This window comes from Hemibagrus wyckioides, linkage group LG04 (assembly GCF_019097595.1).
Source record: "Hemibagrus wyckioides isolate EC202008001 linkage group LG04, SWU_Hwy_1.0, whole genome shotgun sequence".
In the NCBI taxonomy this organism is placed as follows: Eukaryota; Metazoa; Chordata; class Actinopteri; order Siluriformes; family Bagridae; genus Hemibagrus; species Hemibagrus wyckioides.
The window spans coordinates 27780696-27796198 of NC_080713.1; the positions used below are offsets into that span (position 1 = coordinate 27780696).

The following is a 15503-nucleotide window of genomic DNA, read 5'->3' on the forward strand; positions in this document are numbered from 1 at the left end:
GCATTATGCAGACACACACCTGCGCACAGACTGCTCCACACACACACACACACACACACACACACACACACACAAACACATACTCACCTGTCATACTTGTAAGTACAATCAAATACTAACGTGTAATTTGTAATATATTTTAAGGGGTCAAATGTGTATCATAACCCTTTTATTTGTTTCCTTCAATTACAGTGATTCCCATTTCTACTAACAAACAAATACTTCTGTTTGTAATCCTTCATAAACAGACACCTGACTCTCACACAAAGATGTGCGAATGATGCACCTTTCTGATTACTCATCGCTTTCTCCAGTAATCAAGATGGACGCTAGCTAGCAGGAAAAATCGGCTTGGATCATGTAGCTATGTGAAGGTCTCACTGAAAGATATTGTTCCAATATTTTTGCTTGCCTATTATGGATGGTCTGATAGAAAATGTGCTCTGTTCTATGCCATATTCACATCTATAAATAAACACCAGAAAATAATAAGCTGAAACTCTCTACTTATATGCATGAAGAAAAAAAAAAAAAAAAAAGGAATTGGCTTTGTTGTTCCAATAGTTTTGGAGGCGACTGTAACAGCGTCAGCAGTTGATTTAGTGCAGACCGTCAGTGAGACAGCATTAGGGTTAGCAGTGAACTGAATGCTAAACTGACTATCAGCTCAAGCAGAACTGCTCAGTTTAAAATATATTTTGGTACATTTATGTAAACTGGCGCAATAACTCGAGGTTAACGATTAATTTTCTAAAATTTGCTCTTGAATTTGCGGCGAATCATAAGACAGGATTTTAAAAAAAAATCATGTGGCTGGATCTGTCAACAAGACAACAACCCAAAGCATCATCGACAGAGGAAGCTCCGGCTTCTCCGTCTTCAGAGCTAATTTTATAAAAAGGCAGTGTTTGACATCTGGCCCGGTTCCAACAGAGATGTCAAGAAGAAAGTGCTAAGTTTTGCCGAGCAATCTGTCCGTACAGACGTATCACCAGGAAGAACGTGGAGGGGAAAAGATAGGACAGGAGGGGAATATTACAACTCTGAGCATCTGAAGGAAGTTGGATGCAGTTATAAAGGTCAAAGGTCAGAGAACATGTTATATTTATATCGCAGTCAGGACGAGAAATGCAAAGTTTATGTTAATTTATCTGCTTGAACTATGTGATCATAAAATGAATGCATCGGTGCCCTGATTTATAAAGATCCCAAAAAACCTGTGTGGTCCGACGTTTCCTTAGTTTCCCACTCACGCTTATATTTCTACTTATATTACACACACTTATATATTAAAATGCATTTCATCCACCATTTCTCAATTGTTTATGGCAAGAAAACTGATTGTGAGTCATAACAAACTCTCTGTATGACCTGAAACACCTACTATTCCAACACAGGCTCTTATCCGAATCACCAGCAAGACACGGGATTGTTTAGTAACATGTTTAGAGCTCAGGAGTCCTACGAGTCTAGAGCATCTCCTCGCACTCAGGCACACAAATAAACCAGGAGTGGGAAAAAAAAACAACCAGCTGAGCTATAAATAGCCCCAAATAGACTCCTGCTTGCATTGTTCCACCCCAAACAGCGTGTGATAGCGAGGCGCTCCTGCTGTTTCTTTCCTGTCATCTCTTAGACACAGATTATCTATTCACCATCTTATTACACCTCACAATCCCACTCATTAACCAACGTTCCTAACCGCTGCTCGCTTAAACCCAAAGAAACATCGAGATCACGAGCGCATGAACTGCGTCACACGCATGACAACGCGTAATAAGCTTTAGATAGATCTCACGGGCATGTGCTTATGTTTTTGTTGGTTTTTTTTTGCTATACAGCACATGGCTGCAATTAACGCCATCTGTTCAGTATGGCTACAGTGGAAGGCTATTGGCAACAGTTGGCAAGAAAATCACCCTGGAAGAAATTTATGGAAACAAATTCAAGGAAGACGTCCACACATGGGCCGGATCAAGTAGGGAAAAGTAAGCGGTTTATTTTCTCTACTTCGGTCTCATTACATCCAATCATTGCAAACGAAGTGACATTTAGTTAGAGAACAAAAATGCAAATTCAAACAAGTCACTATAAATATCGACTCACGTTCTTTGTAGATCATCATGCCAGCAAAGTTTTAAAAACTTTCCACACATAAACTCCTGAATGAACATAACTAAACTCACCCAGGTAAGCCAGGCGGCACTTTTGTGGCACGGCCACGCTTCCTCCAACATAATAAAACCTCCGTGCCATAAGGGAAGCGACGCTGACCACCGCCGATCTCTCAGCCGTCACTGAGAACAGCTCCATGCCCTCAGGAGCGGATCCTAACCAGCGCGGCATCCCTGAGCAAACGTGGACGCTAGTCTGCACCTCTGACTGCCCGCTCGCACTCACTGTTTTACCCACAATCCCTCAGTCACTCATGTCTTTGGTCACCTGCGCTCTTGTATCTCCCTCACAAATGCTGTTTATGCAGAGCCTTTGAACCTTTGAGGATGGAACGAGCAAAGCCAAGCGGGGATCTGAAGATCGAATGCTTTGATTTAGGGGTAAATACAGACATTAGGGTCCGGCTGCAGAGACAGAGATTGCAAATAAAGAAAGTGAAAGAGGGAGTTGTGTAAAAATCAGCAACAATCAAAAGCGAGAGAGGGGTAAGGAGATAAGCGCTGAAGTGTGATATGCATGTGTTTAAGGCTGTGTTTTCCCTGACCTGATTTTCTGCTGTTTTGTCGAATCTAGTATACACAAACATGTCTCTTTCCCAGAGGTCAAAAAATGGAGTTTGCTCCTGTTTTTGTTGCGTCCATGTTGATGATTGAGTGTCTTTGTAATGTCTCACTCCACAGTGGAGGTTAATATGAAGCTCAAATGAAAGTAAACACTCAGAGCTTTAAGGATTTGTAGTGTTTCATAAGTGTTTCTGTTTTTCCCTAGACTACTAGGCGTGATATATTCACAGAAAAGTTCCAAATAAACAAAAATGATTATTTCTTTTACAGACAAATGTTTCTATTTTCAAAATAAATGGTGATATCAAACCCATTTCCCCAAGTACTTGTTCATAAGCATTTAAAATGTGAAGGTGTTTATCTTCAACCACTATAAATCTGTGTAAGGTTATCCAATAGAGGGAAAAAACACACGTCTCAAAGCCAACAGAGTCCCGACTCATTTTATATCAGATTCACAGTCAGAACATCGTTCATTTGTTCATACCGATTGAAAATGTTCCATAAGTCCATTTCAACTCTGCCAGTGGACTGGAACGCCACTATAGTGATTAAAAGGCTTTATAAGCATGTATGCAATTGAATAAAGGACATCATGTACATAAAGAAACATCACTCAGTAAGGTTTTTGTGTCTTATTCTTAATAGCTACACAAACTATATACATGTGTATGCACCAAGTATACTACTAGGATAAAAGGGAAAGAGCTCAGATATACAGAATAAACACACTATAAAAGATTGGTGACATTATAACATGTGAATGTAAAGAAAACCATCTCACAGGCTTTCTTTAAATGCCGTGTGTAAACACGCAACAAATAATACATTTTAACACATTTTTTTTTCTTTCCGTAGTAATTTCAAGATGGTATGCCACAATTTTGTGAGGTTTTTTAATTTAAAACATGGCCTATTAGCATTTCTTTAATAGTGAAACATGTGAAGTACCTGCTTTTTGCTCTTTGTAATAATTAACACATGCAGTCTCTGTTCCTGAGGAGACTTTCAGGCTGGTGGAAATCACACTGAAGGCGTGAAATGAATCTCTTTGCATAAATCCAGCGCTGGATCCTGGACTAAACATGTTATTCTGGTCATGTCAAAGACGCAACATCCAGAGTTTGCACTTTTCTTTTGCAGGTTTAACAAACACATGAGTACTAATCAGTGACAAATTAAAAACTAAAGCTTTCATTTGACCATCAGCACACAGCAGTTTTAAATCCAGTGAAAGTGACAGACAAATAAAATCCGGCTGTGTTGCCCGTCTACCTTCATACCTTCATTCATACCTACTCCCTCACCTCTGTCTGGCCAAGTGCTTTAAAAGATTCAATACATGAATTCTGGCATGCATTCATTTGAGATTCTGGTGTTCAGATTTCATACAGAATCTCAGAGATGAAAACTGCATCATTGGAGAAAGATCTGATTAATCCTCCAGGATTTCTGTTTATCAGAAGTGCAGTAATGTTAATAAATGTGATAAACTGCTGCCTGCTAGATGCTCTGTAGAAGCTGGAAGATAGTTTTAACTACACAACTTTAATTTAGCCAAAACCTGATGAAATGACGTTAGTAACAGCCATGTAATCATTAGCACTGAGGAATTTATTTTTCATTTGCATTTTTAAGAAACAAACATGGCAAAACCATGAACACGCTTTTTACTGACTAACACTGTTAAGATTTAAATTATTGTAATTTTTCATTTTAAGCTAAAATGAACGATAACCAATTAACAAATATTTTGTTTATACAGCTAAAAAACAGCTATTTTTTTTGACTAATTGGGGATAAACTGTTACGCAGGAAAAGGGAAATCATTAACGATGGAGTATTGTGGACATTCAGGGAGAATAATAGCTCTTGTCAACTTAAGCCCATGATAAATCTAAAGAAAATAGAAAATGAAATGAGGAAGTAATTGAAATCGAGACAGAACATGATGAATGATCAGAATTTTTTACTTCATAAGCTTTAATGAGCACAGCTGATCATATCGCTTCGTAGGTAGCGCTATCGTTAATGATAATTAAGTAGCATAATTCAAGCCAAATGTAATTAATTGAATATTTAATCAGCATATCTAGTGCAATTAATTCCTTGTGTAGTTGTGATTAATTCTGCGGCAGTGTATTCGCTTGGGAATCTGTTCAGTGAAAGAGTTTGGGCCAATTGGTCACATGCCAGATGATTAGAGACCAGCAGCAGATAAAATAAAAACCAATTGTAAAGCATGTCGGAGAAGGACGAGTACATCCTGTGCTTTCATACCCCACTGCTGTGACTCCAGGAAGCACTGCTTCAGAGTTAAATAGTTAAAAATAACAACTCAGAGAGCATTAATGAAATCAGGACTGCGTTTCTGGGTGCGTTCCCACTGCCATCTCCCAGGAATGACATCAAAGAGATGTTGTCAGAGAGCCGGATCTGGTGGGTGGGTGGTTTGTTTCTTAGAAAAGACGGTCGATTTTGCCATTTGTCTTTACCCTGAGGAGGGATGGAGTGCTACAGATAGTGATATCTCATAAAGCAGAGACCTGGGCTCCTGTGAACTGCATAAGCTTCTTCATTTCACAAAGAATGGCCAAGTATGAAGCTTTCAAGGCAAATGTGCCAGCTGAGCTTTCGATGATTAATGATACATTCCTTTTGGAAGAAGAGAAGAGAAGAGAAGAGAAGAGAAGAGAAGAGAAGAGAAGAGAAGAGAAGAGAAGAGAAGAGAAGAGAAGAGAAGAGAAGAGAAGAGAAGAGAAGAGAAGTCTTGGTCATGGTCATGGTCATGGTCTTTAAAGCCATTTTTGCAGTGTAGCAAGTCAAATTATCCTGCTGGAAGAGTCCACTGCCATTAGGAAATACCATTACCATGAAGGGGTGTAGTTGCCAAGAAAACAATGTTTAGGTAGGTGGTATATGTCAGAGTAACATCCACATGACCCAAGGTTTCCCAGCAGGACACTGCCCAGAGCATCATACTTGCTTGCCTTCTTCCCACAGTGCATCCTTGTATCATTTCTTCCTCTGGTAAACGACGCACACACACCCATCCATCCACATGATGTAAAAGAAAACATGACTCATCAGACCAGACCTCCTTCTTCCATCACTGCATGGTCCAGTTCTGATGCTCACATGCTTATGGTAGAAGCTTTAAGTGGTGGACAGGAGTCAGCATTGTCATTTTGACCGGTCTGCAGTAATGCAGCTCAATACACAGCAACTCTCACCACCATAATTACCTTAGTCTGCAATTTGTGCAATTTCTTCCCTGGAATCAGACCAGAAGGGCTACCTTTTGCTCCTCACACACATGAATAAGCCACTGATTTACAAGTTATCTCTATCATTGGACCACTTTCAGTAAGTACTGCCCACTGCATACCAGAAACAACTTTCTTATTTGGAGATGCTCTGACCTAATCATCACAATCTGACCACTCAGATCAATTCACTCACCCAATTTTCCTGCACAACTTAGAGAACCTGCTTGATATGTCCCAAATCTTGACAGATGCCATTTTAATAATGTGGGAATGTGGTAGCTGAGTGGTTAAGGCATTTGACTCCTGATTCGAAGGTTGTGAATTCCAATCCCAGGTCCACCAAGCTGTCACTGCTGGGCCATTGAACAAAGCCCTTAAACCCTCAGTTGCATAAAATTGAGATAAATTGTAAGTCGCTCTGCCAAATGCTGTAAATGTAATAAGATAATCAATGTTATTCCCTTCACCTGTCAGTGGTTTTAATGTCGTGGCTGATCTCTTTATATCCTTCTTGGCAGCTTAAACCAAACTGGACATATTCCTCGGATCTCTCCCTTCAACAAGGCATTTCCACCCACAGAACTGGTTCTTCCTCAAGGTTTTTTTTTATTGTCTCACCATACTGTGTAAACTCTAGAGACTGCTGTGTGTGAAAATCCCAGGAGATTCTGAAATACTCAAATACTCAGCACATTTGGTACCAACAACCACGCCATAATCAGTTACAGAGTTACAGAGTTACAGAGATCACACCTTTTCCTCATGTTTTGATGTGAACATTAACTGAAGCTCGTGACCCGAATCTGCATGATCTATTTCCGCATTGCATTGCTGCTGATTAGATCAATGCACGAATGTGCAGGTGCACAGGTGTTCCTAATAAATTGGACGCTGTGCAGGAAAATGTGCAGTGCAGGGAGAATAACTGAGCACCTGGCATATGCATTCCTGTGCAGCACCTGTTACAGCTATGGGGTGTGTCAGAAAACATAAACACAAACGCACAAGAAATAAAAAAAAACATGGATTTCAAGTCTGGTTACAGGAAATAATGTGATCTTTTTTCTTCTTCTTCTTTTTTTTTACCTTTTCACATTGCATTCACGGAAATATGTGGGAGAAAAGCACGTGCTTTCCTCTTACAGGGAAATCCCACTAGATGGATTTAATGACATGTCAGAATAATTGGATTGATTCAGCAGTGATCCGCGTTCTTAAGGGAACTTTTACAGTCGAACCCGACAGAGTTGCATCAGGCATAAGGAAATAAACGGCAAGACGAAACGACACATCTGTGCAAGAGTCAAAGAGAAAAAAATGCCTCCAAATGCATGACTCACCCCTGTCGAAAGTGAGATTTCTTAAAACTTCCCCTTCTGCCATTATAGATGATGGCAGGCGCGCATCCTTCACCTCAAGCTGAAGATCCTTTCCCAAACAAAACAGGTGCCCCTGCCGTCTCCTGTACCATGCCCTCGCTCTCCAAAGTGCTCTCTCGACACAACAACGCGCTGTACCGAGCAAATCAAAACACACAAGCTAATCCTGAGTCGATCTAAAACTGGAAACGACTATTCACATCCATTTGGCGACGTTGCAATCCGGGAGCGCGGAGACGACAGTGACTGCGCGCGCAAGAACTCCTGCATGATCCGCGCGCCCGGGGACATGTGTGAGATTGCGTTTGCGCGCGCGTGCGTGTGTGTATACGTCTGTGTGTGCGTGCGTGTGTGAGAAAAAATGACAGAGGATCTATAATACACACTGCTAACCACCAAACATTCCCCTGCATTTATTTTAAGAAGGAAAAACTACTTCTATGGAGCTTCTCCACAGTGCGTTAGACATTTATTACAGGATCTTTTTATTTCCCCAGAATAGCACCACGCTGTTTGAGGCCCGAAAATCTATCAACAGTGTGTAGGTTTAGTATTCCAGAGAGACCAGGCTTACGTGGATTTATTTATTATAATCATGCAGCCAGATCCGAGGAGAGATCCCAAAAGGGAAACATTGCGCTTGTCAGATTTCTATTATTTCCACATTTGCATTTTTAAAGTGTTGATGATTTTCCAACACGCGGCTTTCCTGCTACAGAGTTTTCAGCTTGTTAGCCTGTCCATAATGCTGAATGTCCATCACATGACACTGACTGGGGGAGAAGAAAACCACAGAACCTGGAGGAAACCCACAAGAAAACACAAGTAGAACAAACTGAATACAAACAATAACTCAGGAGTAATGTGTCTGTTGTGAAACACCAGCATTGTGGGTTTGATTCCAGCTCCAGATGTGTGAGCTTGGGGACTTGATTTTATTTAGAAAATACACGCTCATGCTGAATGTACGGAAAATAACTGTGAAGCCGACATACACAGTTCAATGAAGTAAATTGACCTTAAAACTACATCCTCACTCTACATCATTCAATCCGGTCAGTAAGAAACATGTTTAAATTCCATTTAGGATAAGCAAATAATCATATTTTGTTGAGAAGTGTATTTTGTTAAAGTGTTTTAATCTGACTGACCAAATTGTTTTGTTTTTTTTCCAGGCAGCAGTGATACCTGCTGAACCTTTGCACTGCTTCACAATTTTCTTTCATAATAAAGAATTGATTTTCTCAATGTGGTTCCCACTATTTCACAAAAAAAAAAAATTAAATAAATAAATAAAAGCTCAGCATGAGTTTTGCAAAATCCATCTTTCTTCTTATTCAAGGGCTTTGTCAATGGCAGGTGGTGAAATCCAGCCGTGCCGTCCGAGTTACCACATGTACCTGACTTTACAAAGGTACAGCTCTCAGCAGGTCATCATCAGGTCAAATCATATCTAACTCTATTTATTTGTACGACAAGAGACTTGTACTTGTTCACATCATCAGCGTAACTACTTGGATATCTATTGACTTCATTTTCCACTGACTAAATATCACAATAATATGAAGCATCGGTGATTCATCCAGCATCATAGTTATTTAAAAAACTGACATTTTTATCCACATTTTTTAATAAATTATAAGCTTGAAAGATCATTCGATTATCTCTGAATCTTAAGTGGTCAGGACTGCAGTCGATTTGGCGCTCATTGCAGAAAAAAAAAAATCCACAGGAATGTTTTTGGAGGTGGGAGGAACCCGAGAGGAGCCAGAGGAAACCCTTTATGAAAAAAGAGCAGAAGGTCCTGAGAAGCCTGGAGCTTTAAGGCGGCGATGCTACACACTGCACCACCCTGACACAGAGCTTGGAAATGTAAAAGAGTGTAATTTTCTATCCTTAATTCATCCATATGCAATTCCCACCCACCAGCTAATGCTTGCTTGGAAGAGGCGACGGCTAAAACGTGTTTTCTTCCACACAGGAAGCTCGCAATGGCATCTATTCCAACCTGTTATTAGGAGAGCACTAGTTATCCTATACATGACCTAACAGATGGATGCTATTGGCCACTGTAGCTTTGATTGACAGGAAAATGAGGAAGTCCTTCTCTCCTATCTAATTGCACTTTCTGGATCCTACTCTAAACTTCATTAACAAAATTTTCAATGGTTGTAAACCACTGTTCAACTTTACAGTAAATAACATCTCAAAAATGACTGAAGAAAGAGAAAACAAAGACCTTCCTGCAGGCGAAGCGACACTAAACACGATTATGATGGGGTTTTTTTTTTTTTGAACGTACTGTGGAGATGAAAGAGAATACGCAGCACTACGAGTCGAGAGGAAAAGGAAATCAGATCATTACAGATTCTTCTGAACGCAGGAACACAAGCTTGAAATCTGCTGAGCCGGAGATGTAGCGTACGCAGGGAATGCAGTCACGCTGGCGAGCCTTTAAATGATTTGGCGTGTATAAATTTTGAAACCGGCTCAGCTGCTTTCAGAAAATCGAATCATCTGAGAGTTTCTTATCAGTTAGAGGAAGAGGTTTAGATGAGATGAGTCTGAATGAAGTTCACAGCGTGGAGATCCTTAAAGCAGACACAAATACAGAAGAGCTGCTGAAATAACACCGGAGTTGTATTAACACTGTTGGCGTTTTATTAATTAACGTATGGATAATTAGCTTCAGATAAAACCTCAGCAAATGGGTCAGTAAGAGTAAGAGTTGTGTAGACAGGGTTTTTTTTGCACTTAAAGAGAAAAGTATATTGTTATAACAATCATTATAATTTAACTCCCAGTTATAAATTCATTCAATTTCCAATCAACCTGATTTTGTGGATCTTTGTTTTCTCTTCTTTGTCTTTTTCTTCAAAAAAATACTGTTCTATAAATTTCTGTGTTTTCAAAAAGAATTTTCCAGTTCAGGAAGGATGTAAGGAGCTTTATGGGTGTAAGGAGATTTATGGAAGGAGTCTCCAGTATCAGTGGTTCAGAAAGGTCACAGGTAAAGTTTTAAAATTTTCAGGACAGAGGAATTTGTGATTTTTGCAGTTAGTACCATGAGAAAATAACTGGTTATATCTGCTACATGAGAACGGGGACTTTATTGACATTCTACAACATTAAACACATTCTTATATAGTCAGAAGTATGTGGACATCTATAAGTACCTCACCCACCACACCTGCTACATCACATCCACATGTGCTTTTATAATAATCTCTTCTCTCCTCTTCTCTGAAGGCTTTCCACTAGATGTTGGAGTGTGTCTGTGTGGGTTTGTGTTCATTCATTCGTTCTACAAGAGCATTAGTGAGATCAGACTCTGATGTTCAGGATGTTGATGAGACTCCAGTTCCAATTCATCCCAAAGTGTGTTCAGTGAGGTTGAGGCTCTGTGCAGGACACTCCAGTACCTCCAACGTTCTCCAACCTTCACCTCCACACCATGTCTTCATGGAGCTCAGGAGCTTTGTGCACTTTGTGTCATGCTGGAACAGGTTTTGAGCCTCTTAGTTCCAGTGAAGGGAAATTGAAAAACTACGCTTCAGCACACAAAGACTTTCTACACAGTTTGGCGAAGAACCAGAGCACAAATATAGGTGCGATGGTGAGGTGTACTTTTGCGTAAAGTGTAACTACAAACAGATAATCAAATAATCATAACCCGAGCTCGAGGTGGAAGCCCTGTAACCCTGGAAATGGTAATGTGAGACCACCACCCAGTCCATTTAATCAGCATTTTCTCTAACCAGTATTTTGCTTATGCTGTCAACTTTTACCTCATTCCTCCACAACTGCTATAAATCAGTGTCTTAATCCCACTAAGCATTTTCTCTAATCTATCCAAACACGTGGCTCTCAAAGATCTTCATAAAGCCCCTGAGGGATTAAATACAGAGAATGGAGTGAGGGTATTTCCTGAACTGGATCTAAAGAACTAGCAAATAAACACAAAACAATGTCATGATTAACAATTCTCAAGCTCAGAGATAACCGAAGATACACAAGCACATGAGGAAGGATCTCTCGCTCTATCGCTTTCTCTCTCTCTCTCTCTCTCTCTCTCTCTCTCTTTCTCTCCTGACCTAATTTGAGTTCTTACATAAATCCACAAGCCACTTTTCCCAGACGACGCAGAAAAAAGGCATCAATTTTTGTGAAATTCAGGCAGCCTGTGTCGTCTTTGCTTTATTTTTCCGGATCAGCGTGCATGTGACAGGAGTCTATTCCTCTGTGACTGTCCAGATTCTAATCCTCTTCCTTTATACATACATACAGAATATAGCCACCTGGTTGGTCAGAATAGTGTGAAGACACTAAAGCTCATCTTTTTCCATGAACGTTTTGACCTTTAGCTTAATTTCTGATCACAGAATTGAAGTAAACTGGAGATTTTTTTCCCCCAATCTAGCCATGACTTTAAAATATCTATAAGAGGCATCATACATGAGTGTGTGTGTGTGTGTGTGTGTGTGTAATGACGTATTGGATTAGGGAGATCACTCAGGACACACTTTTTCCCCAACTGGCTGACGATCTGATGATAAAAGAACATTCCAGCAAACTGTCCAACTCTGAACTGGATCAAATCAGCATCTTATTGATGTTTGCGGTGCTGCACTGGAACAGAGATCGATAAAATCTCTAGGAGAAAGACAACACCATGGATGGTTCTGTCTCATTTAATGACCCGAGCTCCTTTTATAGCTCTTATGTGTGGGTTTGTAAGTGTGTGAGCTCTGAAGGAAACAGAAGCCACTTTATCCCTGTCTTTATTTATTTATATTTATTATGTATTTATAAACACACACATATAGATCTAGATATATTATAATGTCATTTTCCCTACCCACTTTTTTGTATCTCTCTACTTTTCCTCTCTCACCCAAACACAAATCATTCCTTCGATCCCTCCTGCCTCTGTCCATCACTAACTAAAGGGAAACTGAGCATCAGCAGCTCTGACAGCCACAACCACCAGGGACTGCGGAGAAAAAGTCAGAGAGATGGATGGAGCATGGCTGGAAGGAAAAGTGAGAGAAAGAAGAAAGGCCCGGGGGACGAAATAAAAGGATACCAAGGCAATTAACTGTCACACTCATGTCCTTTCTCCAGACAGGTCAATCTATCTTTCCTGCTCTCTCTGTGTCTCTCTTTCCCTCAGGTTGGGTGGTAAAAGCTTTTAGGCTATGATGGCTAAATTAGAGCAAAATTGAGCAGTGTGTGTAAAACAGGCATGCGGAAAACCTCGGGGAGATCTAGATGACCGAGCTGATGCTAACTAAACATATATCACACCTGACCCGTCACACTTTAGCGCTTTGATTTTAAAAAATGGCTGAATCTCGGCCTGGGTGCAAACCTCAGGGTCCAAGCACTCTTTTACGAGCAACAACTCTTTTACTTTATGGGCAAAGTGCTTTTTTATTGAGTTATGTCTATGTAGTAAACAATTCTCAGATGCAGAGTCAACAACAACAACACAAATATTGTATTTCATAAACATGTTCACTGTCCTGATGAATAATTTCTGCAGGTAACATTGCTATAAAAAACACTAATATTCATGTAAGGAGTAAAACATGGGGTTTGGGGTGAGCTGTTATAGGAAAATAATCAACGACGATAGTCTAAAGTGTAAACTTCTAATCACTTTTATTCTTCTCATGGCACAGCAGATTGAAAACAATTTATTGTTCATGTATTAATTACGTGATTCTATTTATAGTTATATTTAATATCTAAACAAGATTCTGTTATCACTTCCCATACAGTGTTATCAGAATCCAGAATTCAGCAGTGCTCCAGTGTAATAAATTGGTCATTTAGGTCCTGGACAGAGCATTAAAGGTGCAGTAAGTGATTTTGCCTGACGTCCTTCATGTATGCAACCCTCCTTCCATCACAAGCCCTGCCCCACCATAACCCACCCCCACCCCCCTCCCCTGTAGAACACCGGCAATGCTTGATCAATATGACAGCCAGCCTGGTATAATGATGTTTTATTGTTGGGATTTGTCGAATGTTGGTGTTCACATTATTTGTTTTTCTTCAAAATCCATTTATTTTACTGCCGTCGCTGTAAAGCGGCAAGAACTGACTACATGCTACAGAAGATCACTGCACCTTTTAAGGCCTGACATGTTAATCATCTTGTCAGTATTCACAGTCAAAGTCATAGCTTTCTGAATAGGAACAAAGTTAACCAGAGTTCCATTAAAAACATAATTCCCTCACTTCATCGCTCAGCACAAGAGGTTTGAATTGACAGCCAGCATTTACGCCAAACCCTATGTGGACTTTGAGGACGACAACAACCTCCTGACTGATGCACACAATAACACATATACACATATATACAAATACATCTGACTATATACGACTGTAGAAATGACATTATTCATGATCACACTCTCCAGTGTTTATAATCATTTATAATCACACTCTCCGGTGTCACCCAAATGAGGATGATGTTCCCTTTTGAGTCTGGTTCCTCTCAGGGTTTCTTCCTCATACCTCATACATCTAAGGGAGTTTTTCCTTGCCACGGTCACCTCAGGCTTGCTCACTAGGGATGATTTTGTCTAACATTAAGCTAGGACCTTCGTACTATGTTTCTTATGTTCTGTGAAGCTGCTTTGAGGCAATGTCTACTGTTACAAGCGCTATACGAATAAAATTCAATTTCTCCCAGAGATGACAGATATTTCATTAACGTACCTGTAGATATAAAGATCACATATTATGATTAAAGATAGCTGACCACATCTTTAAAGATCCCAAACCTCGAGTAATATCCTCACTTTATCATGGCTCCTGTTTGTCTGACCGGTTATGATCCTGCTGTTACACACATTAAACCGCACATGAAGATTCCTTCTCTTAACACAGCAGAATTACAATGACAAATGGTCCGATCTGTGATCCCGACACTCTCCTCAACCGCTCCTCTGTCGCTTTAATTCAGGCTGTAAACCAGCAGCAAACCTGCTGAGAGCTTATCCGAAATACATATTTAATGGCAGTATAATAAAACGTTTTCCACTTGATCTAAAATTCCTCCCTTAGCCTGCAGCATGCAGTGTGGTGGAAGAAACCAAAAAAAAAAGCATATAAACATTGATTATATTTGTGGTTTTTAAGGTTTTATTTCAGTCTGGTGGCTCTGGTGCAATTTTCACACTTGAAGAAATGTAATTAAGTTCGTGTCTAATGATTTTGCTGTCACTTTGAGTCTGGAGAATTGACTGAACTCCTCACAAGCCTACTGAGGGAGATATTTGTAGTGTCACAGTGCCCCCTGGTGTTCACTAGTACGAACTGCATTTAAATCAAATAATATTGTTTTCATTTATTTTTAATATTTATTCATGCTAATGTTACTCTTCTGCAAATTATCTAAGATTTTCTGTTTAAATATTCATGTTTGTGCGGTAAATGTTTAAAAAGGGTTTGACTGTGTGGAAATCTCAGGCCATTAAAACCCCCGCTGATTGCCTTCATCAAGAATATTCAAGAAACTCTCACAGGCCTTACGGAAAAATCACATTACAGTTCACATTTAGTCATGCAGAAAAGATTTCAACACGGTATCCTAAAGATCATAGAATATATGAGGCATTAATAAATTCTCTATTAAAACCATCTCAGCTGTATTTTGTATATTTTTTGCTAGGGCACTTGGAGGCCAAGTTCATGCCAAGCTCCAAGATCTGAAAATCAAACTGACCGTGAAAGGTGCTGTTGTCGGTGAGAAAGTGACGACAGTACTGTACACTTCCACATCCATCCATCCTGCACGAGCTCACGAGGAAGTCACGCTGAGGAAGGAATAACCTGGAGGAAATAAATAAGATAAGACACTAAAATCAGAAATAAATATAAAATTAAAAACCTCACAGAATTCTAATTAACACTGAGTCAAATTAGAGACAAGTGTTGCCTTTACAAGTGTTGTCGTAACTACTGCCCTGATCCTGTCCTAAAACTACCCTGACCCTGTCCTAACAGCTGCCCTGATCCCATCCTAACAACTGCCCGACCCTGTCCTAACAACTGCCCGACCCTGTCCTAACAACTGCCCTGATCCTGTCTTAACAACTACTCTG

The 15503-nt window shown here is 40.0% G+C and overlaps 1 protein-coding gene across 4 annotated transcripts in view; it reads right to left on the minus strand.

Moving 5' to 3' along the window:
* plch1 (phospholipase C, eta 1) overlaps positions 1–15503 on the minus strand; it is a 76928-nt gene that overhangs the window by 49979 nt on the left and 11446 nt on the right. For 3 of the 4 annotated variants that reach the window (XM_058387891.1, XM_058387890.1, XM_058387887.1), the window contains exon 2: positions 15125–15231. In XM_058387891.1, coding sequence (XP_058243874.1) covers positions 15125–15188 — 64 coding nt within the window. In that variant the 5' untranslated portion in view covers positions 15189–15231. Of the gene's footprint in view, positions 1–7347; positions 7659–15124; positions 15232–15503 lie in introns of those variants that run through there. The other variant, XM_058387888.1, reaches the window with a different exon arrangement.